The sequence below is a fragment of the Falco cherrug genome, chromosome 3, assembly GCF_023634085.1.
Source record: "Falco cherrug isolate bFalChe1 chromosome 3, bFalChe1.pri, whole genome shotgun sequence".
NCBI classification, from domain to species: Eukaryota; Metazoa; Chordata; class Aves; order Falconiformes; family Falconidae; genus Falco; species Falco cherrug.
This window is the reverse complement of record NC_073699.1, coordinates 25,641,856-25,668,690: the sequence shown is the minus strand read 5'-3', so window position 1 is coordinate 25,668,690 and position 26,835 is coordinate 25,641,856. Positions and strand designations below refer to the sequence as shown.

At 35.7% G+C, this 26,835-nt stretch overlaps 1 protein-coding gene across 3 annotated transcripts in view; it reads left to right on the top strand.

Moving 5' to 3' along the window:
• The window catches only part of EMC2 (ER membrane protein complex subunit 2), a 40,890-nt gene extending 15,121 nt beyond the window's left edge, over positions 1-25,769 (top strand). For 2 of the 3 annotated variants that reach the window (XM_055704428.1, XM_027799457.2), the window contains exons 5-11: positions 1,624-1,681; positions 12,648-12,733; positions 12,907-12,966; positions 15,385-15,466; positions 16,558-16,668; positions 19,070-19,174; positions 25,173-25,769. In XM_055704428.1, coding sequence (XP_055560403.1) covers positions 1,624-1,681; positions 12,648-12,733; positions 12,907-12,966; positions 15,385-15,466; positions 16,558-16,668; positions 19,070-19,174; positions 25,173-25,259 — 589 coding nt within the window. In that variant the 3' untranslated portion in view covers positions 25,260-25,769. The remainder of the gene's footprint in view (positions 1-1,623; positions 1,682-12,647; positions 12,734-12,906; positions 12,967-15,384; positions 15,467-16,557; positions 16,669-19,069; positions 19,175-25,172) is intronic. The other variant, XM_055704429.1, reaches the window with a different exon arrangement.
• Positions 25,770-26,835: the final 1,066 nt, after the last annotated feature.

The following is a 26,835-nucleotide window of genomic DNA, read 5'->3' as shown; positions in this document are numbered from 1 at the left end:
GTTTCCTGATCAGATGATAAGTCTGTTCAGGCTTTTGTGAGTACGTGGAAGATGTTTGTGCAGTAGTCATCTTCCACAAAGATCTGTTCCCATGCAATAACATGTGTTGTTCCAGCTATGCAGTGCTATTGCACCATAGTTTTCTGAAGATGCTCATAAAAATTCTTGACAAAATGTCCCAGTTGAGATCCTTGAGATTGGAATATCAGGGGAGCAGAAGCATTAATGAAAGCTAAGGTTTCATCTTCATAGATTTTCTTCAGAAGTCAGAGAAGAAAGAGGCTTCAGCTCTGGGTGCTCTTGAACCTGTTTGCAGATGCTGTAAGCCATGCCCTGAAGAACCCTGTCTCTCTCCACTGATAGTAAATGAAGCCTGCAGAGACTTAGGCTGGATTTTCAACTTCAGAAGTGAGCTTCTTTTTAAATTTAAGTGACTTCTAGGATCTAGGAAGGATCCTGTCATCTCCAGCAGGAAGAGGAAACAGCGAAGAACATCCCAGTAGACGTTTGCTAATCATAAGAACAGTATTCTGGAACTTCACACTGTAAAGCTGGGATTATGGCCATCATGTTCAGTATTAAAAAATACATTTGATGTAGTAGCAACTAATAGGGAACATGAAACCAGCATTTTACAGCACGTCTGCTCAAGTCTGTAGCAGTCACCTACTCCTGCTTTTGTGCTTCCTTTCACGTTTGTTCTCTTACCTTATGGTAACTGAACTGGACAGCTGAGCAGTTGTCAGCAGTGCTTAGGGAGCAGTGAGAGTACATAAATAGGTGTCCAAGGTAAGAAGGGGATGTGTAGCATCAAAATCAATCATCAGTACCTCTGAAAAACCAATTGTTGAAATATACATGAAGACACAAAGTGTGCCCTAGTTATGTGGTGCTAGCACAACAGCTGTGTAGTCAGTCAGATGTGTTTTGGATTGAATTATTTCGTATGTCCAGTTTGGGTCATGTACACAGCTGGTTGAACACACAGATCTGTTTCCCAGAAGATTTAAAGTGTTTATAGTGGACAGAGTAAACAGTTATGAGCATGCTTTAAATAGCTGAATTAATAAAACCTATACAGTGATGGTGGAAAACATTTTCTTTCAAGATTTGTGGTATAGTCTAGGGGTGGGCTTTTGTGTGAATCCTCCCATTTTACTGCATTTTACTGTATGGGGCTGCTTATACTTTATAAAATCATAACAGAAGAAACTTACATAAAGTTTTAAATTACAGCAGTGAAGCAAAAAGACATTAGTTTGGATGGCCTTTCAAATTTTAAGGTTTCTTTTTCTTGGGAGGGGTGAAAGGGAGCGTTAGGATGTGATGATTTTACCTATTTGGTATAGAAAAAGAAAGAACAGACAGGAGAATATGAAACTGGGTGTAAAATACCTAAGTTGTTGCTGAAACAGTATTCCATGAAGCAGTTATGTATTTTTATAACTAGTGACATAAAATACTGCAGTTCATACAAAATTCTCGAGTGTTACGTATGAATATAGTTTGCTTAAATATATTCAGTATAGATAGTACAGGGGATTTATTAACTCTTGCAAGGACAGTCAAAATGTCAGGAGTTCTGTCTTAGCAGAAATAAATGCAAATGATTTCTTTGAACAGGTATGATGATGCTATCCAGTTATATGATAGAATTTTACAAGAAGATTCAACTAACACAGTAAGTTTAAAATATTTTTCTGAACTGCAGTGGTTTGTTGTTTGAAGTTGTGATTATGTTTTGTGGGTTTCAGTGTGGAAAAATATGTCTGTATTACTGTATTTCCTTTAGTTTCCTAGTATAATAACCTGTGTTACCTTAATTAGAACAAATGAGATTAGTTTCATGATGAGAAGGTGTAATATATATAATACCTGCTTAAACATTGAATTTAGAAGACAGGATTATAACTAGAAACCTTTCCAGCAGTCTTGGTAGAGTTTAGTTTGAGCCTTTCAGCTTTTACATTTTTCCCTGAATATTCGCTATTTAAAGGACCAGTACAGCCTGCCATGTGTCTTCTCTCTTCCTAATGCTTAATCTTAAAGATTAAGTATGAAAACAGTCAGGTGGTGCTTGAATAGCAGTTATTTTTATGTATTGTCTGGGTGACTTTACTAGCTTTCGAATCAAAATGCTATAAAACTTGCCAATTGTATAAAACAAAATCTGAGACAGACTGTACTTTTCATTTAAGCTTTTTTTGAATACTGGTTGTATAAGCTGCCTTGAGATATTAGATGCCAAAATCAGTGTCTAGGGAAACTTGTAGCAATATATTTTCATGCATTATTTTCCACAAGGATAAAACTAGAAATACGAAGTCAAATTTTTCTGTTGCATGTTGCAAAGTCATTATTAATCATTGGCTGAGCGTATATGTTTGTCTGTATTACTTGATTTCGAGGAACTGGTTCTCTTTGTTGGGCAAACTTCTATTGGGGATGTTCTAGCAGTCTTGTGTAAACCTTCCTTGGTGTGTTTTGAACCTCTGCCTTTCTTCAGTCAGCTTATTTGATGTGGTCTGTTATTCAGGAGGGGAAAACCCACAGAAACACATATAAATGGGCTTCACTAGGTTATGCCAGAGATGGATATAGAAGAAGTGCCATCACTTAAACTAGGTAAACCATTTAAAAAAACCCCACAAAACACATTAAAAAAAAAAAACTTTAAAAAGCAACAACTAAACCCCACCCAAACACACCAAATCAGAAAATTATTTTCAAAGCAACACATCTGAAAATGTTAATACCAAGTTAAGCACTTGGGACAACAGTGGTAGATTAAACTCTGTGTCTTTTAGCAGTGGTAGAACTCATATTTTTTGTGCAAGGATAAAAAGAACTATTTCAATTCTTCAGTCTTTTATTTTTTGCCCTCCCTAGAGCAGTAATACTTAAACTATGTTTTGTGAGACAAGTGTAGGTCATCTGAAGTTGTTCTTTGAAAGTCCATAGTGGTTTTGAGTAGAAGTTTGAGTACAAGGTGCATAGCTGCCTGCGATAAATGGTGGATTTTATCAGTGTATGGCCCAAAGAGTTTCAGAGACACTATCTCTTCAGAGTCATGTTAAGACAAGATGGAACCCATTTGCTGTGAATCCCCAAGAACAGGTCACCTAGGTGCACATTTTACGATGCTTTGCTGAAGCCAGTGGAAAACAAAGCACTGTATTACAATGACTTCTGTAGACCACAGATCTTTGGAGTGTGCATTTTTGGCAATTTGACTGTTCAGCTGTCTCAACATGGCTAACGTCATCTGAGTGGTTTGTGGATGGTTTTATAAAACAAAATTATATATTTAAATAATATGCATGACTGTTACCTAATTTGGATCACCGCCTTAAGAAAATCATAAAGATCTATGACATGATAAAGTTTAGAAGCATAAGATGTAAATATTAGAACAGCTGCATGATCCATTTGATTTCTTAAGATCTGAGAGTAGAAGTGGTGTGTGTAAAATGCAAAGCAAAGGTTCCTTGCTCTGTTACGGTAGAATAGGTTGGTTAAGCCTTGCATGTGAAGAGTGAAAGTTAAATTGAAAGTTTTGATAAATTGTTGTGTACAGATTTCTTTGTGTCTTTTACCTGTTGATTATGCCATGCACACATGTGGCTGCTGTAGGAGAATAAATATTTTAAGATTTTAAAAAAGAAACTGTTGCTGAGTTTGTCCTGGCACTCCTTACCTTGTAGCAATTTCTTCTGGTCTGCTGACACGGAGTTGTTTTTATACATTAAACATTTTGGCAAGTGCTGTAAGTGATACATGGACATTTTTTCACACGAATCATGTAAAAATCATACTTTGCATCAACTGACAGTTTCAAATAGAAGCATGGAAAAAGTTTTTTCAAAAAAACATTTATTTTAGACACCTAGCAGACTTTTCCATCCTGAAAAGTGAACTTTGAACTCAGATTATGTAATGGACACTTACACTTTCAGATGAGGTTTTGTTACATACAAAATGCTGAAATTAAGATAACAGTAATTATTTTATTTCCTTTCTTAGGAGAGAATTCAAAGTAGTCTTTGTTTTTTTTTTTTAAAAAAATGACCATTTCTCAGTGTTTTATCTTAGTCTGAGCTTGCTTGCTGAAAAAGGCGACTCATTTGACAATGGAACAATGTTAATACTGTCACTTGAGAGAATGTGTTTCATTTTTCAGAGCATGTAGGCATTGAGTAAGAGCCTGTTCCTTCTCTAAAGATTTTAACAGTAATGAATGAGATGTGACTCCTGTGAAAAGTACAACTTGTGTGCATTTTATATAGGGTAAGAATGGGAACCTTTTCCTTTCTCATCCATTTTGGTTGAAATGAAGGCTTATTAAGGCTGTAGAACATTTTCCATTTTAGAGTCTTTTTTATTAATTAAAATTTAATGTATTCATTTGAAAATCTTTATACTGATGCTGAGCAGTGGCTGCATTGTTTATAGATCTTTAGATAAAGTGCTTAGTTGGTTTCTCAGGACAGAGTAAGAGGGGCATTGGTTTTTTAGCAGGGTTGGTAGAAAGGACTTTTTGGGGTTTTTTTTGCTGTTGTTAATGTATTTCATTGAGAAATCCTGACCTGCTTTGGAGGAAAGCCTTTTAATTAGAGCTAAATATTTTTGTCAGTGAGACCCTTCTCAAGGTGGCCTGTTCCAGAGTGCAGAGAAATTGATGATGAGAAAGGATATAGAGTTCATGTGTACAAGACTGAGATTGGTGTCTAACCCACTCCACTGTCACCCTAGTGCATCTCCAGTTTCTCCTGATTCTTCAGCTCGGCCATCAAGAAGATTGCAGAGCACTTGGCCAGCGTCAGGAGAAAGTGAGATAAAGCACAAAGTTCTGCCTTAATTCTAATCCACAGAAAATATGATGTCTTTATAGGGATAATTCTGCTGTTTTTCTTGCTGCTTTTTCAACTAAGCTTTTAATACAACAAGACACCGTATGTGCTTACTTAGCTTAGGCGATGTGGATAATCTTATTAACTTCATGGGTCTAGTAATATGATTGTGTGAACAAAGTATTAAAAATTAGAATTTTCAGAACAAGATAATGTGCTTGGTGAAGCTGTTGTCTTTCAGGCTTTCATAAAATACTTCACTAACTCTTGTTTATGGGGGTGGGCAGGAACAAGTTTCTTCATATGGTAGCATGAGGTTACACTTTTCTGTACTATTTTGATACTCTTTCTAGCCAAGGTGGACATGTTTCAGACAGGCACAGGAGGTTGTTGAGATGCAGATACTAGAAAGGTTCAGAGCAAAATCTTAGTACTTAGTGTCATGTAAACAGGCAGCAATTCTATATTACGAATATCTGAGTTCATTCTTCCTAGTATCTCGTTCTGCCATTGTGCATTACTACCATCTTGACTGTATAGGTAATTTTTTCGCCCAGTTTCTTGTCTCTGCTAAATAAGATGAGAATAATGAGCACCAGGACTGAGCATTTATTTGTCGTATGAACAGTGATAATTCTTTGAAACTCCCGCAGTAGCTGTGAATTCATTTTGAACAGAGACCTCCTGTGAAGTTCTTACAGCTTTTTACATTTACCTACAGGCTGCTTTAAGTTGCAGAAAGGAAAATTGCTCATCAAATGAAGTATCTACTAATAGAGGTAACTTTCTGAGGTGGCGTGTATGTTTCACTAGATATATTGCTAGCACTGCCAGGAAAGATACAGCTAGTCCTCAATTTAAATATGTATAGTGGTAGTTTTAAAGGGAATCAAAAAAGGTAGTTTGGCATTGTATCCGTTGCAGGATGGAGTTGGTGAAATGTGTGAAGAGCTGCAGCTGTTGCTGCAGGTAGTCCCCAGGGGGACTGATGGTTCAACTGGAAATGCGCTACATGGATCCTAAAGGAATCTTCTTCTTTTGACAGAGCATATTTTACCTTTGCAAGGGTTTTCTTGTTTCTTGTTCAGTCATGATTGGTGGAGAGAGAACAGAGTGCATTCCAGTACTTTTCCTGTTTTACTTCTGTAAGCGTAGCACTTTTAAATGTTGCTGGAGATTTTGTCCCTTGAAATTAAGTATTTGAGAACATAAGAACAGCTGTTCTGAAGTTGTGCCCCAAGTCCTGTTTCTGACAGCGACCAATAGCAGATGCCAGGAGAGGTGTGTAAGAACAGGGCAATCACAGGTTGCTCTGGTCTGTTCTGCCAGTTTCTCTTCATCTTAATGTTACAGTTTTGCTGTGTCAGAAGTGGTAACTGTTTCTAATAGTTCTCATGAAATGTCTATGTTGATTTATTATTTTTTAACTGTTTTTTGAATTTCTGTAAGTTTGGTGTGCATGTGTCTACATCATTCAGAAATTATGAAAAAATCATTATGGAATTTCATAATTTCTAAATGGATTGGGCACAAATCTACACACACACACCCCTTCAATCTGACAATTGTGTTTGACACTCTTAATGCGTCTTGTTACGGTCGATGGTTCTTTTTCTGTTCACTTTATTCATGCTCATGATTTTAGGGATCTTTCACATTTTTCTTCCTTCTAAGCTGAGAAGTCCCCATCTGTTCAGAAATTCTTGTTGCCATACTGTGCCCTGAAACCCTGGTGAAAGTGTCCTTTCTGTTTGTTTGGGGTTTTTTCTGTATTTGGGTGAGGAAGGAGAGGACAGAACTGCAGTCAGTATTAAAAATGAAGGAGCATTATGGAGTTACACAATGGCAAAGTGATACCACTGATGTGTTTGCTTCTGTATTCTTTTCTGATACTGGAATGATCACAGTTGTTTTTTATTTTTAAAGACCTCTTCTGAACATTGAACTGACGTTCTGTAGAACTGTGTATTGCAACTCTAGCGCCTCCTTCCTAACTGGGCAAATTCGGACAGCTTATATGTGTACTTTCAAGTAGTATTGTTTTACCCTACATGCAACCCTTTTTCTAATTTAAATTTCAGGGGCTGTTTTATTGTGCTGACATACACTGTTGTGAATGCTGTTCTTTGCCGTTGGCTTTTATTCTTTATACTTGTGTAACTCATCATCAGTTAACTTTAGCACATCGCTGTTCATTCCCTTGTTAGATTATTTGTGAAGATGCTGTGCAGTAGTTTTTAGCACAGGCAACTGGGATTCTCAGTGCAGAGAAGTCACTGGTGGACAAGAATTCTTTTCTCCTCTATTTCATAACTTTTGACAAATCTGTTTATCCATGTGATGACCTTCCCCTCTTGTGCTGTGGTGGCTTAGTTTCCTTCAGAGATTTCGGCTTCAGAGTGAAAGATCTTGTTGAAGTTATTTTTGAAGTCACTTTTGAAGTTGACTTTTATATGGATCTTTATTAATCCACACTCTTAGTAACTCCTTTGGAGAACTCCAGTGGAACAGAAGCCTAACTTTCCTCTGCGTGAGCTGTTCTTACTCTTCTTTGGTGTATAACATTTTTCATGTTTTCCAATGCCAGGCTTTAGCTTTTATAGCTTCTACCAATTTGCTGTGTGCTGGTGTTCGACTTTATGGGCTGTTGTTTATTGGATTCCCCCTAGAATCCTGTAAAGTTACATTCACCATTGCTACTTATGTTTTGACATGTTCAACTCAGCAGCTCTGTGCCTGCATAGATTAATTCGCAAGATTTGGCCCGATTTAACTGTCTTCCATGCCTAACTCTGAAAAAAACTTACATCTGGTAAGAATACATTCATTACTGTGGTTGTATTCAGATTATGTGCTATTTTTTGATGTCTATAATATCTTCCCTTTGTTGTTGTTGTAGATGTTTACACTTGTTTTGATTTGCATATTGCGATTCGAAGGAAATTATTCTAATGTATCAAACTTAGACCAAATTCATATTTTCTGAAGTGTTAAATCCTTGATAAAGACAAATTTTAAAAATTGGAGGAATTTTAAGATGCAAAATGTGATTTAACACTGCAACAGTTATACAGATAGGAAATCGTTCCTTTCTTAGAGGTGTCAGTCCCTGAAATTTTTCCTACTAATGCGTTCTTTGCAACCATTAAATTTACAACAATCTGAAGACTCTGTCTTGATATGTTTTACTAATAAAATGCAGAAGTTGATAAATGTTCAACTCCTCACTTCACTTTGAGTCTGCTTAATGCTAATTAAAAAGAATCATGACAAATGGAGGATTAGTTCTTGTGCCAGATTGGGGATTATTAGTCTTTATAAAGAAATAGATTAGGAAGGTTCACTGTTTAATAAGTATGTGACATACTGAAGTACCTTAGTCCATATGATACTGATTATGGTATAAACGTTTCTTTAACATAGCATATATCTTTCAATTAAGAATGCTGGTTTTACAGAATCAGCCAATAACCATTCTAGCGTTTTGTATTAAATGCTGGAAAATTGATAGGAGGAACTCCATGTCATAAGTTCTGCATGGTCAAACACTGCAGATCTTATTGCAGCGCTGAGAGTTTTGTCTTTTGCTTTTGATTTAAGGTGGAAGGAGAAATGAGGTTGAGTTCATTTTTGTATCAGGCTTGCTCTTAAAAATCTTACTGTTGTGATGAAAAGAACTGAGAAGTTTAAACATTATTTTTTTTACCTTTATGAACATAATTGCTATAACTATTTTAGTATGCTTTGTAGATTTAAAAATTATCTCAGATCTTGTAGTTAAAAGAAGTTTTTCGTTAATATTCTTAGTGGACTTGAAATTAATGATTGAACAGATTTGCACTCTGCATTTTGCAGTTTTTCAGTGTCTTGCAGTAGGTCCCCTAAAAGTTAGCTTATATTTTGAAATGTGAGATTTTCATCCAAAAAAGGCCTGAAACATAATAAAACAGATAAAATTGCCTGCTTTTCTTGTATCAGCTGATACTAAAGCAGGTAATAAATCAGATATATGAAATAAATGCTAGGTAAAGTTTCTGTAGAGTTGGTGAGAGTCTGGCTTTCCTTATCAAAAACCTACTTTTTTTGACTCATGAAGTGGTTACTAGTGTTGGCAGTGTTCTGCACAGTAAAGCATTTAGTTTAATTTGATGGAAATAAGTAAAATGTGATGCTATGCATGTAAATTGTCATTAGTTATACTGCTTTCCTCAGGACACTCAGTAAGTATGCTGAGTGTGAGCCCCAGCTCACTGAGGAGGAAGCTGGTACACAGGGAGCTAGATGGGGGCTCAGGGACAATACAAATCAAAATAAGAACTAGAAGTTTACAGCAGACAAAATGGCCCATGCCTTGTTTTCAGTGCAGGCCTTTTCATATATGTTGTTCTTAGAGTCAGATTCTATTTTTAAAAAATACTGATAGTCTTTATGATTAAAAAAAAACCAACACCCTAGGAAGTGAAATGGGAGAGTAGCCTGTGAATACAGATAAAAGCAATAGCAGTTTGCTTTTCTGTCTATTTTTTAGCCTGTCTTATCACTCCTTGGAATCATAGGTCTGAATACTTCAGTTCTAGTGAACACCTATGTGTACGCCTCTTGGCAATGTGGTCAGAATATTTGTGTTATAATTTTATTTATATGATGGAAAAATAATAATAGCTTTAAAAAACCCTACACCCTCACCGACTTCTTCGCAGCTTAAAGAAACTTAAAAAAATTCTGTGCTACTATACGTTTTGTTTGTCCTCTGAATGCCAGCACTGCTTTGAGTGGCTGAGCCTCCTTTTTGTACTAAGAGTTCTTTGTAAATAAACTTATCCTAGCATTTTTTAAGGTTTATTTGAGGGTGAAGAGAGTGCAGATTTCAAGCCCAGATGCTGCTTTACTTTTGGTGATAAAGAAGGTGGATAAAAAAGGAAGTTTTAAATACTCTTTTTCCTCAACTAAGAAACAAGTGTAATTTTGAAGACATGGGATTTGGTGCAGTTTAGAAGCAGATACATTCTGTCTAATGTATATGTAATTCATTTAACTCCTCAATGCTACCATCAGAACATGTTAATTATGTTTAATCCTCTTATCCTCGTTATTTGATTGCATTAGATGATGTGCTTGTTACAAGTAGACATCAGTTTATATTTGTGACTAGGAATAGTTGTAGCTTTTCATAAATTAATGTCTTGAGGTTCCAGTGATTTATGTTACTTAGGAGTGCTGTGGTTAAGGAATAAAGCAGCCATGGAGAAAATCTGTTTCCAGATTCTTTTGGAGGACTGACTTGCATGCGATTGAAGGAGTTGCATTAGAAACAAAAGAGTGGCTTATGTAGACTGTTCCTGTTTGCCCTTGCAAATTAAGTTGGTGGATGCAATGATTGATTTTATATATTAAGCAGATTATTTCAGTTCTCAAGTAGTTTAGTTTTGATCAGTCTCTTGATTATTTTTTTTCTTTACGTTTTGAAAAATAACAACGGAATTTTTAATCCAAAAGCTACATTTTAAACTAGGTAGTCTGTTACCTGCAAAAAACAGAATATTCTGTATTTGTAAGCCGTAACTGCGTGATACACTCCTTTGGCTGTGCACGCTGTTATCCTCTCTTCCCATTCTTTCGTGTTTCAGGCTCAGTGGGCAGGTCACTGGGCTGTGTATAATGTCAGCCTTGGGTAGTGAGTTTAACTCAGCCCTGGTGTTCCCACCATAGCAAGGATGCTGACCTGCTTTGTGAAATGCTTTGAGACCTCTTCATAAAATGTGGTAGAGAACAATGGTTTTGTTGGGGGTTTTTTTTGTTTAGTAATAGTAGTGATATGATAAACATGTGGGATTATTTTTATATTAAAAAGTAAGTTTAATTGCACTGCTAGCTTTATTTTAAAAACTCAAAAATAAAGAGTGTATGTTGTTGTAGTGATAAATGTGGTCAGCAGTTAAAATGTCCCAAGTCAGTTAGGGATTTTAGCTGGGTGTCTCCCAGTAAAAGTAGAACGATGAATTCACAGGTTGCAGTTTGATAAAGCAGCAGTGGAAAAAATCACTGAGTAAACCTACCACACTGCCTGTGTCCTGATTTGTCTCCTGGTTGTTCTGATGAATTTTCTGTCTGCATGTGCCTTACATTTAAGCAGAAGAGTGAAATATTTTTTCCTCACTTGAGTCATTTTCGCTGAATTTTCGTTGAATAGATGTTTGTGGGGAAGGTGAAGGGGATGAACTCAAAGGAAAGAATTAACTCACAGCTAGTGTTAAAAAGCATTTTTAGCTGTGCTGTTTTGGTAGCTTGAGCTAGTTTACTTAAATGTTACACTTTTCTTCTGGAAGAAATTAATTTGTTCAAATGATGATCAAAGGATAAGAAACAATTTAAGAGAAGATGGTTAAGTTTAAAATACTGTAGAAATACAAGAACTCTTTTGGGATATATGTGACTGATTTTAGGAAGATACATCATGAAGAAACTAATTTCAGAGCTATCTTAAATTCAAAGATCAAAGTTGTTTAAGGTTTAGGTGAAGAGTTGTCCATTCCCGTGCTGTCAAGAATTCCGTAAGGTAATACCCAACTATATAACCTTTTCATAAGATATGAGATGGGATGAGAGCTATGAGGGGAATAAGCAGTGGGACTTCATTACTAGAAAATTGTGCTTGCTTTTTTTTTCCTCTCTTTTCGTTAATACTATCTCATGGAGAAATGGCCTGTAAGTGTGTGTGTACGCAGATACATCACGCACACCGGACAGTCTGTCTTGTTGTGTCTGACTACAGTGGTTGTGGTCACCCAGGAAAACAGGGGTTATAGACAAGGCAGGAGGCTGATGGCGTTCATTCTTTGAGGCATGTTATGCTGGAATTTGGTTCTACTTTCATTCTATCAGATTCCTGATCTGGTGGCTTTCAGGCTGGCTGAGATGGAGAGCTGTATGCTCCAAACTCTGTCAGGCTGCTGGGAAGATGTCTGTTTTGAATTACACCTCAAATGTATCTTGACTCACAACTGCTAAAGGTCGGAAAACTGCTTTTAGAGAACTGTAACAAACATACTTCAGAAATCGGAATATTGAAGTACAGAACAATCAACTTAAAATTCTGTGTATTTTTTCTTGTGGTGGTTTGTAACAACTTTTAGGGAGATCAAAATTTAAATATGTTATAATTCTTAAAACTTGTTTTTATATTGTGTATGTTGAAATACATTTTCCACCCACATATGGAAGTACTGCTCAGTTTTGCCATTGAAATGGCTGTTTTGTATTCCCTTTACATTGAAGAGCCTACTTTGTGCTCCAGGAATGATGAGACTTATATTATGAAATTGGTGTGTATTTAACATTAATTAAAGATGGCATTTGGCACTCCAACAACAATCTTTAAAAATGGCTAAAATCTATATACAGTGGCACCCAAGATGCCTCTGGGATTCTCTAAGAGTCACCATCTCTCTTCTGTAGTCATGGATCTTGTGAATGACAAGGTGGGGGTCTTTGGAATGACTGAAGATTAGCATCCCCTGCTGTTTTGTAATTATCAGAATCTGGACAATCATTTATTTGAATGAAATAATGCATACAGTTTGTGCTTCCAAAGAAAAGCATACATAATGTGATTGTAAGAAGAGGTTTTCAGTCTCTCAGTGGGATGTCATAGGGTATGTTTATAAACTTCAACCTAGCAGTTGCTCTGCAGTGGAATTCCACTGGTATTGAGATAATAATTTGCACAGTCAAATTGCTTTCTTTACAAAAACCCAGGGAATTGTGAGACCCTAATCCTTTATTAATGTCAACCCATAGGCAGCAAGAAAGCGTAAGATTGCCATTCGAAAAGCCCAGGGGAAAAATCTTGAGGCCATCCGAGAGCTGAATGAGTATCTGGAACAGTGAGTGTCTTACAAGAATACGGATTGTGTTTTGCTATTCTGATAAATCTTTTTAATTAAAATGGAATTTGCATTTGATTTACACTCTTGCTTCCATGCTGGTCATTTACAGAATCCCTTGCATATTCTTTTTCGCTTTCCTTTTTTTCCCCCTTCTTGTCTGCTCTATACAGATTTGTTGGAGACCAAGAAGCTTGGCATGAACTTGCAGAACTTTACATCAATGAACATGAGTAAGTTGTTTCCTAAGTCTGCATAAAAACTGTTAAATTGAAACCTACTCTGTGTAAGTCAAAGACCTCAGCAATTTATTTTCAAGAACTTGTGTTAGAAAGTATTCTGTCTCATTCATTTCCAATGTAACAAGCATCAACAGGAATAATTACCAGCCTTATTTGACTAACAAATGCTTTAAAAAGGCATTTGATTTTAAAACAGAAACGGTTTACTTAATTACCTGTGTTTCAGTAATTTTTTTAAAACCAATATTTTAAAACAAGTGGTTTGAATGTAGCAGGGAACACCACTGATTTCCCATAATTTTTCATTCAAGTGATGTTTTTTACTAGTTCTGGACTTTAAGTTCTTTACTTCTAAAATCAATTGATCATGGCAGCTGATAGTCTGATTTTCTTTTAGCCTACCTCTGCAAGAACTTTTAGTAACCTTTAAAAAAAGCCCAAACCAAAACACAGATCCAGAACTAGAGGCATCTGGTCGCCTGGGTACAAAACCCAATGCAATCAAGAATGCTGAATGTTGTAGTAACTTGCTTATTGGATATTTAATGTTTTGTTAGCTTTTTTTTTATTGCTGTAGTGACAGGAGGAAATCCCAGTGTGAGAGGATTAGCTCAAAGCCTTAGTGCAAGTTTTCTAATATCACCGCATTAATTCTAACCTCCACCCAAAGGCGTATCTTTTTCCCCCCTTTATTTAGTTCTTCAGCCCAGCCTGAATTATATCACATTGTTTCCTTCCTTCCTTTCCAGAGAGTAGTAAAAGGATCTAATTCTCAAGGAAGAAATAGCTGTTCTCAGTGTGATGGAAAAATTGTTCCCCTATCACCTCTTATTCCACCCCATTCTCAAAGAAAATAATTATTAAACTCTTTCAAATGCTGACTTAAGGAATAATCTAGAATTTTGATATCCAGATTTCCATTTGTTTTGGGAAATTCACTAGCCGCTTTTCCAAGAAAATAGCTATTAAAAAAAAAAAAGTTAGATATTTAAGCCTGTCAAATCTGTAGGTGCAAAAGTGAATGATAGAGTGGTGCAAACATACATATTTTGTTACTGGGTTTGGGTTGGGGCTTTTTTTCTACAATCTTTTTTACAAAATTGTGTAATAAATCCTGAGAAAGAAATTACTTTTTCTTGTATTTGTCTTGGTCTGTAATTCCAATAAAAAAAAATATTTAGAACTTTCTCCAGTTCATTGAAAGATTTGACAATTCTCACTGTACTTTTATGAGCTTTATTATTATTTTGATGATTAAGTGGGTTAAAAATTCGGGATCTTGCCTAAAAAGCAAATAAAAGTCAATTTTTAAAAAAGGACACAGTTCATCACGTTACTTGTTTTAACATCAGTATCACAAATTTAGTCTCGCTTGTGAAATCACCATTGTTCATATACACACTGAGATATACGAGGTTTATGTAGTCCTCAATTCTAAATTCGGTTATGAGGACTGTGGTTTCCATTTTTGGAGAACGAGGTGGCTGTCCTTTTATGTCAAAATGAATATTTAAAATACAAATGCGACTGTCATAATATGCACAGGAGAAAACCACAATATATTTATTTTAAGAAATAAGATTTTACAGAATATATGGTGTTACACTGTCTCATAATTGCTAGATTGCTTTTACTCTGACACGAAATATCTATCCACACTGTCGTTATAAACATTGCATCTCTGAATTTTGGAACTGTCATGTGAACTCTGTATAACAGTGCTATCGCATACCTGTAGAACATGCGCATTCTTCAGGAACCTTATTTGTTGAAAGATTATGAAGCTAACATTTTTATAATTAAATAAACCTAAATTTTGAGCTTGACTTCTTAATTCTACCTGAAAGCTTTAGGCTTTTCTATTCAAATGATAAGTTGTTGCCCATTTGGACTGGTATGATGCTATTATTTTCACGTATAGGTTTGAATTTATTTTTAGAACCGTTCTTAGTATAGTTTTTTTTATCTCTCTTCTGTGGTTAACTGTGAGCAGGTAAAGTTAACTGACAGTGTAAGTGCTCAGGTCTGTAGCTTGGTTTGTAGATCTTTGGGTAGCTGAATTTTCTTGCAGGAAAAAAATTAACTATTTTGTAGTCTGAGTTTGCTATCTTATAGTACTTAATGCCTGTTTCTGCTCATCATTTGTTGATTAGAGATGGCACTTATTAATGATACGAGTATATTAAATGCTTTCCATGAGCTGTTCATATATACCTATATATATTTTTCACTACCTATGATGTAAAAATAGTAAATTGAGGTTTCAAACATAGTTTCCTAATTGTGAATCACATGAAGTTGGGGGGGGGGGGGGGGGGAAGTAACACTTCTTTTATTGTGCTGTAAAGAAACTGAAGCAAAGAACTGTATACTCTGTTTCATTTTGTCACTGTGTTTTATATTCCTCAGCTATGCAAAGGCAGCTTTCTGCTTAGAGGAGCTTATGATGACTAATCCACACAACCACTTATATTGTCAGCAGTATGCTGAAGTAGGTATCTTCAGAAAAATCAATTAAGTTTGAATACATTTCCTTTTTCTGTGTTACTGAAGTGGTGAAAATGGAATAAAAATGGTTTATTTAATTTTTCCCTAGGAGATTTAAGCGAGTACACAGAGGATGTTAACATCTCATAGAACTTAATATGTAAAGAAAACTTTCTTACTCAGTGTGACTAAGCTACGTATAAGAGTAAGGACAGGAATAATTGAAGATAAAAATTTGTTTTAAATGAGCTATTCCTGTTGAAGTGTGTATGCACTTTTCAAATTCAGTGCATGAGAATTTAAACTTTTTCACAACAATGCTGCCTGGGAGGTTGGAGCCAGATCTTGGAATCCACACAGATTTTGGCTGAAATCTACGGGGAGAGCAAGCCCTTAGAAGTTTATAGCGGAAGGTTTTCAGCCATTTGCACTCTGGTTTTTCAGATTTATATTATTTTTTTTCCTAAGTTATACTGTTAACTGCTTAGAATGGATTTAACTTGTTTTGTTAATGTGGATAAAATTGGGTTAACATTAAAACTTGAAAGTCTAAATAGCTTTCTGATAGAAAAACTATGAAGCATGTCTTCTACTATTTTATCCTTTTTGTTGATCTAATAATAGGCAAAATGAATAGAAAAACAATGGACTAGTCTTTTTTAACTTTGTGCACTTTTTTGCAGTTGAATAGGTAATGAAAGATGTTTTATTTTGTGTACTGGTATAACACATGCTGAAGGAATATGGAGTTAGTATGGATTTGTAGTAGTCAGAATTTAGCTTTAGACTTAAGGTTTGCGTTACTTTTCATAAAAGACTATCCCAAGGTTGTAAGTGTGTATACGTGCAAAATAATAAGTTTGTATCCTTGTAGCAATAAATTTAATTAAATTAATGCTGGCTTTTTTTGTCTTGGAGTTACGTGTTTTAGAATTTGTATATTGAAAAGAGCTCAGATTGCTCCCAAGCCAGTTGGTAGGACTCACCTGATTTGAAGTATGTGAAACAAACCTGAAGTGAACAAACCTTTGCTTTAAGAGTGAATGCCTGAGGTATGGATGATGTGCAAGTTTCAGGAGCTTATAATTTTTCCAGGTTAAATACACTCAAGGGGGACTTGAAAACCTTGAGCTATCAAGAAAATATTTTGCACAAGCACTGAAGCTTAACAACAGAAATATGAGAGCTTTGTTTGGACTTTACATGGTAAGCACTATTATATATTTTCTGTGTTACAATTTTGAATAAATTTTTATGCATGTATATTGTATTTTACCATTTGCTGATTGGTTGGGGTTTTTTCCTGTTGTTTTAACCTAATAGCTCAGATTATTGACACTTTTTAAATACTGAGTATGGACGATGTTATGCCAGTAAGTACTTTTTAATCTTAAGCTTTAAGTCTTGCCCATGTTTTCCAAAGAATTATAATTACTGACACATGAAGGTAGCTTCTTGAAAAAGGATTTAAAGTCGTACTCCTCTTTACAGGATGGTGAACTGATGAAGAGTACCAGCACAGTATGATGGCTGCTTTTTTCTTTTTTCTCTCTCTTTTTTTTTTTTTTTTTTTTTTAATGAGCCTGGGGTTTGTTTTTTCTCACTCCAGTTTCTAAATACAACTTTCTACTTCCAATTTCAAAATGAGTCTTTAGCTTGCATGGCGTCGTTGGCTTGAGTGTGGCCACGACCACATTAACTACAGCACAGCAGTTCTTCAGTTTCTTCAAAGATACGGAGGCCTCTATTGAGGAACTTCCTTTAGATCTTAGATGTTCTAAAAAAGTCATTTTAGGGACAAAACCAGAAAAGTTCCTTTTTCTTTTTCTTTTTCTTTTTTTTTCTTTTTTTAATTTTTAATTCTATGCCACCCTTTTATCTTCTGGGAAGGGGGGCAGTTTACAGAGATACATCAGGCAGGTAACTTTGAGGCTTCCTAGTAAATACCAGGCAATAGAGGAACTTCCTTTCAAGGACTTGTGAGGCATCACCTTTAAGACTCAAAGAGACTTGAACCTAATCTTCTCAGCCCATCTGCAGAGACTCTTGGTTTGGTGATAGTATGCTCAAGAAGGAGAGACTGACTCCTTGCTGTTCCTTAGGTCATTTAGCTTTTTAGGAGTAAGTTTTGTAGCAGATCTGTTTATTGGCCTAAACTGATATTTAAGGTGTGTTTACATAGAGACTTCTGCATTGATTCTAGAACAGGCCTGGGTGTTTGTTATGGCCAATCTTGGCTTGTCCTCTGTCAGATCTTAGACCCTGCCTGTTACTTTCAGCTTGCAAAGCAGGTTTAGAGCCTGTTACCTATGGTGACCGATCTGGCTGGCAACCTTGAGCTAATATATGACCCAAGCATTTGAGAAACTTTTTGTTTTGGCAGACCCTGAAAGTCATACATGCAAACCCCAATTTCCATAATGCAAGTTTATTACTGCTAAAAGTGCATGTGTGCTCTGTTTCAGTTCTTTAGTTTTGCTCAGCTGGCTGCTGTCAACATTTCACTAGGTATTTTTTGCAAGCACAACTTGCCATCACTGCTTCTGTGTATATCCTTTGGGTCCTGGTTTCTTTGTAATGCTGTTTCCAAGTTTTAGGATCTGATTTTGTTGTAGCTGCTGCTTTTGTACTTGACAGATGTGCCCGCTGTTTGTAGTCCCCCAAAGAATATTTGTAACTCTAATAAATTCACCACAAAGGTGTTCAGCTATATCTGCTGAGGAAACTGGTCAGTACTTCATCGAATTCAGGAAACAGGGAGAATTATGCCTCGTTTTAGGATCCTGACCTTGTACTAGATCACGTATTCAGTTCATGTGGGCATGGCTTCACAGAATGTGTTTGGAGTGTGTGGAGGCTGCTGCTTTTGACAGTCCCACTCCTCTCCCATTTCTGGAGGTAGTTTTGGGGAAACAGTTGTTCTTCAAGTCTGAAACATAGTATTCATGTAGGCATTTGCTTCCCATAGTCCTTTCTAAAACATCTGGAGGTTTTTCTTTGGTGAAAGTTCTGTGGCTCTTTGCATTCAAGGGCTTTTGCACTCAAAGATATTCAGGGAAGGAGTAGCAATGATTCCTTGCAAAGTAGATTTATTTATATAGGTGGAAAAGTGTCTGAGATGAGTTCAGTTCTTAAGTAATCTTCCTTTATTTTTTCAGGTGAAGATGGGCATAGTTTATATAGAGAGTCTTACCTGCTTTTAAAATACGTTTTCTGACGCCACAGGGAAAAAATGTCATGTTTTTAATGGCAGTTTGGACCCACAAATGGAGTATTTTATATTGTCTCCGGTAACAGATTGAATGGGGAAAACTAATTCATAACTCTCACTTTACAGAAAGCAAATTGGATTAGCTGATCATGTCCAGGTTTGGTTCATAACTCACTACACAACTGAAGTCTAGTTTAGCTTTAATTGAAACAAATGCTTGTTTAAAAAGTTCAGATATTTCTTATTTGGGTACTGTTTACCAGTAACTCGTTTTATTTTGTCTCTTTTTCTGCTATCATTGTGTGTGGGGCCCTGGATCAGAGGTGCTGAATGCTTTCAGTTTAATTCATGCACATATATTTTGTAGTTACACTGTTTTTATTTTTGTATTCCTAGTCCGCCAGCCATATTGCTTCTAATCCAAAAGCAAGTGCAAAAATGAAAAAAGATAATATGAAATATGCCAGCTGGGCAGCTAACCAAATAAATAGAGCATACCAGGTTAGTACATCATTGTTTCCTGATACTCTCAACATGCTCTGTAGTTCTTTTCTGCACTTATATCAACTGCTGTTCCAAGAAGTTAGATACGATGTATAAATCAGCATAATTAGCTTGGATTTTTTTGTATTCTGCTTCTGTTTGATTTCCTGGAAGCCTTGATTAATACAAAGTTGATATTTTACAGTTCTTGATTAGTGTTTACTTACTAGCTTTAAACAGATATTTTTTTCTACTAACATTAACTGAATGTACGTTAGAGTAGTGTTGACCTCCAAGGCAGTTCTACAGCTAAGTATTTTAATAAAGATTTCTTAGAGTGACATGGTCAGCTACTTTACTAGAAAACAAATGAAAACCATAAAATTTTATTTTTCTTCAGTTTATTCTGAGCTTTCGAAATCATATTCAGTGGTGTTTCTAATAGTTACCTTAGTAATTGTGACTGAAATTGGTTTTGCATAGTTACATAGAAAAATTTCCATTGAATTGTGAAAGTATACGCTTTTTAGGCAACGATCAGAGCTTATTGAAGTCATTAGAAGTCTTTTCAGCTATTTGAAAAGTTATGCATAAACATCTATATTTGCTTTTGGTGTTATAAGCCTCTGTATTTTTTCTCTATGAATTAAACCGAGTTTTAGTTCATAGGTTTTGCTGTCTGTGAATCCCAAACATAGTATGTATATTTGACTCCCTTACAGCTATTCTTAAGGATAGGCCAAAGTTTATGTACAAGTAATCCTGAACATCATGATCATGCTGTCCAGTTTTCCTCAGAGCATTTTCTGAGCAAAAAATTTGCTGATGCAGAGACTTTATATACATGTAACGCTCCTTTCTTCTTGTAGTATTTTGGTATCAGAACCCAATATCTAGTTTTTCTCTTGCTGATACTCTTACACAGTTAATACAACCAAGTGGCCTTTTGACCACCTCTGTTATGGAACTACATGTATTTTTTTTTAAGACAATGCAGTTTTCTTAATACACTGTATGTCAGTTCATTGTCAAGAGTGCAGCTTCTTGTGGCTAACACGTTTTTGATGTATTACAGCTTAGAAGTATTTTTCATTTCCCCTGATTGACCCTGTAGCTTCTGTGTGTATTTTACAGTGAAGAATATTGTATCCCTGAGGACATAATTAAGCTTTTTATACTTGTGTACCTAAAAGTTTATTTCTTTGTTTTGCTCTTTAAATGCTTTTCATAAATAAATCATTTACCTGCTCTTGACAGTAAGGTGTGTATGAATTACGAAATTTGTCCCATAAATAAGTCAGATTTCTTTTGGCTTCATCATGTCTGACATTCCTGTAAGTGCAATACTGATGGAAAACTCGAGTATTGCAGGATTTAAAAAAAAACAAAACACCCCCCCCCCCCCCCAAAAAAAAAAAAGTCCCTTGAAGAACAGAATACACAGTGGATTCACCATTGATAGAACAAAACAGGTTTTAAAAGGTGTGTGAATTTTGAGTGAAAGCTGTATTACATGCTTTACATCTTAATAAAATTAACTGCTTAGATTAGATTGTTTCTGAACATGTTTTAAGTGAACATTAAGACTTGAGATTTCCAACCTGGAAGCACTTCTGGGGTACAGCCCTTTTCAGGGTGCATCAGGATGGAAATGTAAAACCAGAGTTGGCTGTGGAATGGTGGCATACCAAGACTAAGACCTAGAAATAGGCATCTCCTGGTTCTAAATATAATGAAAGTTTAATTATGACAGTTTGTAGTAACTTGACTCACAGCAGGTAAGCATGCCTGGGCTTTTTCTTTTCTTTTTTTTTTTTTTTTATCTGTCTCCCCATGTGGCTGTCTATTAACATCACAATATCTCTAACAAAATATGACTTGTACTAGGAGGTGATAGTCATGGAGTTTCTGGGTGTGTGGAGGTGGTTTGAGGTTTTTTTTACTGGCGAGTTCAATTCCACTGTTTCTGTGAAGCTCTTTTGTATCTTATGTTAAGTGTTTTTGGTTGATGCTTACCAAAACAGATCGCATTAACACAACTAACACTTATTTAAAACACGTCATAACTTCTTTGTGACTTCATAATTTTGTGATAAGTTGCATACTTCAGCTGCTGGTTTTGGCTGTTTGGGCCATAAAGTCACAAACACCATATCTGACTGGAGTCATAGGGGGAATTTAGCTATACAGAAAATGTAAGTTCTCAAGCTAGGATTTGGTGAGCAAATGGTGTGAACACCCCCTTCCTCTTCACAGAAGTACCAGAAGAAGCTCTAGTGACTACAGCTGGACAGGACTGCCCCAGCCCAACCCTACTGAGCTTGTTACACGACTGCAGAAATTTTTGGCTGCTCCAGTGTGTATGTCAGAGACTTACAACATCCAACTGCTACAGCAAATGGTGTTTGGTGATGTAGTAGGTGGCAGTTTCCCCTATGAGTCAGTATCGGTTTGTTGCTCCCTTAGTGTGTTGAGTGGTTGGAAATTGGCGTCTTTTGGACCTAAAGATGAAACTTTGGTGGCTTGTGCCAGTGGAAGCCCTTACAGCATTCCTCCATTAGTGGAGGGTTTTCTAGCCAGGTTTTAAGCTAGATACTTACATTATCTCTATAAATCCTCCCTACTTTCCTTGCGTTATCCAAAACACCTTGTAAAGTGTAATAAGAGCCTTAAGAGCTTGTTGACTTTGGCATTAACTTCTTTTTATTAGTTGGACCTTCTTACACTGTTAAATGCAATTTTTCTGGTAGTCATGTTCTAGAGAATAGGATGCACTTAGAATTCTGATTTGGGTGCCTACAAAAATTATATGAAGTTGTGAGTTTAAAATCTGAAGTTACTAATTCAAAAAGTTACGTTAAAGCAGTTGTCTTGCAGTGAGATCTTTCCCCATTTCCAGTCTGGATTTGAACTTGAATTACCAGCAGTTTGCTCAGTAATTTTGGAAAACTACCTTTAGTTTTTGAAATTCAGCACTGGCTGTAGTTGCTTGGTTTTAATTTTATATGCAATTTACTTGCAATATTTTTAATGGTCCCCTTCTTTCAATTTATTCTCTCATTCAGGCACTTTGCTTTGGCAATTGGTTTTTGCTTTTCCTGTGCATTCCTGTATGAAATCAGAGGAACTTTTAGTTTATTGTCGTTTAAAGAAAACAATCTTTGGGTGTAAAAAGAAAACCTTAACTTTCACCAGAGTTGGTTGGACTGTGAAGCAGTTTCTTTACAGGAAAACATAGTGATAAAGAATAACTGAATTAAATAATTTTCTGAAAAGCACAAGATATTTGATGCTGTATATGTAACCCTCTGGGCTGATTATTAATTCTCATCTGTGCCTAATCTAGGAGAAATGTAAACTTTTGCAGGATGACAGAAAGGTTTTGTAGCTAGGGCTGCTGTATGGAGCTGAAATTCCTGGCTGCCAACACATGCTCTGGAAAAAAAAAGCCCTTATTCTCTAGGCCACTTAAATATAATTGACCAGGTTAAAAAAAAAAATCAAATCTAATTTTAATCTTTTATTTCAGGTGTTAGAGAATTACTCATTATTCAAAGAATTATTTTCAGTTTATTATTATAAGCTTAGTTTTACCTTATCACTGGGAAACTGGATTGTTCCTTCTGTGCAGACTCTGTGAAGAAAGTTTATCTATTCTGACTGAGGACATGAGTCACAGTTACTTTAACATCGAAACAAAGCATGGCTGCCTAGTGCTCTTCAATTAGGTAATTGGTTTAGCATGTCCTCGGTAGAAGTGTTTCAGCAGAGGCAGGGAAGTTTGATTAATGCTCACAAAAATCTTTAATGTGATCCTACTTGTAGTAATTTTCCAGATACATGCTTCTTGGGTACATTGCTAAATTCTTCTGTGTTAGCAATCCACATGTTATTTATGGTTGGAGGGAGGTGATTTTGTTACAAACCATTTGGGAAACAGAAAATTAAATCATGATTTTAAGAAATAGATTCCGGCTCAATCAGTCAAATTGCTGTGTAATGGCAGAATAGACAAAATAATTGTTCGTCAGGGCAAATTTGAAGTGATTACATTTCCAAGTATACTTCTGTTTGTTATGACGCAGAGTTTGGTTTTATTTGTTCAGCTTAAAGTACATGTCAGTATCATGAAGTCAACCACTCTTGAAATTAGCAAGTAACATTTTTTAAACTAATGTCTTATGTTGGTTTTGCTTTCAGGGTCCCTGAAGAGAAGTAAAATAAGTAAAATTCTTATTCTGAAGCTTTCCTTTCTGTACTTTCTGTGTCTTGCCAAGCATGCTTTTTGACCGCAGTATATTCAGGCTTCTGTGCTTTTTATTGAAATCTGAGTGCTTTGAATTTGAAACAGTTTTTCAGTCGAGGATTTAAAGTTCTATTTTTTCATTTGCTTGTTTTTATGAAAGGATTTGGACCCCCCAGGTATCTGCTTGGGACTGTTCTTGTTTAGTGTCAGCAAAAAGAGGATACTGTATTAAGTCAGATTGATGCAGAAGTTACTTCTCTTACCTGGGAGAGTGTTAAGAAGTCTCTGATTTTCCTCTGAAGTTGACTGTTGCAGGTCACTATGGAACCTGCACAACGTAAAGAAGGAGTTCATACATACTACTAGAGTCAAAACATGGCACATCAGTTCATCATTTGGAAATATGAAATAGGAAAATATGGTGTTTTCAGTATGTCTCTTAACTATAAAGTGTTGTCGTTATAACAACATTTCATTCTCCTAACTATTTAATTTGAAATAGCTTTTCATTTACTGTTCCAAACCTGTTTTTTTAAGAACTCTGTACTGACTGGGAATCCCAGCGTTAGATTGTAGCTTGGGGGTCAAAAGCAGGTTAACAGGTCCTGCAGCTTGTTGCTGGTGTGATATTACCTGGGTTTGATGACTTAATCTTTCTTAACAGGTCATGAAGAGTTTGCTAAATTAAGTTAATTACAAGAGAGAAGGGACACATTATAAATCAAGGACTAACTATGCAAGACACCAGTGGTATTTGAAATAAAAAACATTAAATTGAAAATTTATTGAGTGTTTAGATGTTAACATTTAGGTAGAGGATATGCTATTTTACTAGCAGCAACTAGCTATAGTTACTGCTTCTGTAATTTCTTTACCACCCCTCGCAACCCCAAATGCAAAACTTTTTAATGCAGGTGTATTAAAAATGGTTGAGAATTTCATTTAACTGAAGACCAACGTAGTCAATAAATCCACTGTGTTAGATAAGGCTGGTGAGTGATGGGAACCGTCATACTGTTAGAAGAACCCTTCTGAGGTCAATGTGGGGTGATCAGCATCTCCTGCCCTTCTACCCCTTCCTTTCCCAATCTCAGATTCCCCAAGACGTGCAGCTAAGCCATAAGTAGTATTTTTTAAGCTGTATCTATCTTTGTTACCAAGCCATGCTATTTCAGATGCTCTCTGAAATTGCTGTTGTAATAGTAGGTTACAATCAAATAGAGGGTCATTACTCACAGTTACTTTGAACCATAAAATATCATTATATGATGACTGGATTATTTTATAAGTAGATTATGATAAGTGGAACTTTGTCTCACCATAACAAAAATAGAAAATGGAATAGCTTCAATAATAGGTCCAAGTTTTGTTGCTATTTAATTATGAATATAATCTAATTTGGATAACATAAAAAAATCAAGTCAGAAATAAAAATTATGTTAAAGTTTACAGAGCAAACAAAACAGCAGAAAGATCTCTGTTCAGATAAATGTTAAATTTCAAAGTATTTTGTGCTGATTATTCAAATTCAGAGCAAATGAGTGAAATTGAGGAGTTTGTTGTATTTTTCATTACTAGAGGAAGGCTGACACAGCTTGTATGCTACTAAAAATGCTGAGTTTCAGTGAAACAATAAAGAAGCTGTGCTTTTAAGTTTGTAGTAAATAAGAGTTAAGTTTTGGTACTTAAAGTTTAGAACTGTTATTTGCACAGGATCTATATACAGGTTTTCTGATACAAGACAAATAACAATCCTTTTTTATTGTTTAGTTTGCAGGTCGCAGTAAGAAGGAAACTAAATACTCTTTGAAGGCAGTGGAAGACATGTTGGAGACCCTGCAAATCACTCAGTCTTAGGTTGGCACAGAGATCCAATATTACATTTTCCATTTCCGTGATCAACCTGTAATGACCTATGAGTTATGTTACTCTAGTGCTGTTAAAAGGTTAATTTTGTATTGATTAATGTGCTATCTAAAATAATGTTTTATGGAAAGTAAAATGCCTATTTATTGCTGCTAAAAGAAATGTGATGAATACTCACTGAAATGAATAACTTATCCACACAGACAACATAAAGAAATTATGTATGCTGCACGTTAGTCTCTTCAGATTTTTGTATCTACAGTATCTGCTTTTAAGCCATAATTTGTAGAAATAAACTTGTTAAATGATTAAAAAGAAATTACAGTGATTCATTTGGACTTGCAAATAGAAGTTACAAATTTATGTGTGTAGATGAATAATGTATGTTAGGCATTTTTATCTTATTTGCATATTTAATAGTGAAGGCATGAGATGTATACTTGCTGGTAAATGTTTACCGTACAGCAAGGAGTGTTTATCAAATACACTTTATTAGAGAAAGCAGTTGGTGTTAATGGTTTTATTAATGAATTAATATCCAGTACTGTAGAAATGGAGAAGACTGTGTACTTTGCTTCAGAGGTGCTCTTGTACTGGCTTAAGGCCAAAGTCATCTCTGACTTTGTGAGCAAATGCTTCCATGTCCCATGTAGCTCTTCAATCGGTATATGCATATGCACTTCTTTTATTCCTTCTGTGTGTCCTTTGTTGTATATATGTTCTACATCATAAATTTCAAACCCATCTGAATGCAGGTCTGCATGCTCCTCTACTAATTTTGTACCTACGGTATGGGTGGTGTAAGCTATGGTATATAGGTTTCTCCACAGTAGCCAAGTGTTCCTGCACTGTAGAGATGAGAGCTTCTTCAGCTCCTTGTACTTACTAGAGGATAAAAGTGTTTTTACACCATTAGCATGAAGCACCTAGCACCCTGTAAATCTATATTGTATTTACTTTTAGGTGCTTCTTTACTCACATAATTAGTCAAACACCCTAACGCATGCATTTCGCAGTTCTGATCATTCTGAATGTTGTTCAGATGTGTACTGTGGCAGTTCAGTTGCACAGCTATCGTTTCATTTATTACAGCTTCAGTGAGATTGCATAACAGCAGGAACAAAGCCTTGACAAATTCTAATAAAAATATTGCAATGTCATTTTCATGACTGTTACACCATCCAAGCTGATTTGAGTTTACGATTTTATGCTGCCTCCTCTACATAGATGGGTAGGTCAAAGGCTGTGTATTAAAGTGTCCATTTTATGACCCTGGACCTGATGTAATAAAACAAAGCTGAGCTCCTGCTTAAAAACAAAGCAGCAACAAAAACTTCCATTGTGAGTTCAGAGATTTAAAATGTGTATAACTGAACTGGTTGTTGAATGAGACTGGGCTTTTTAGAAACATCTTAAGATCTCATTCCCATTATCCGTGAAGTAGGTTGGAGTGTGATAACGTGACAGGATGCTATGCCATGAGAATTAATTGTATGTGGAATCTTTAATTAATGTGAAAAAAACATACTGTTGAAGTATAAAACTGCAAATACTGCATAGTATTACA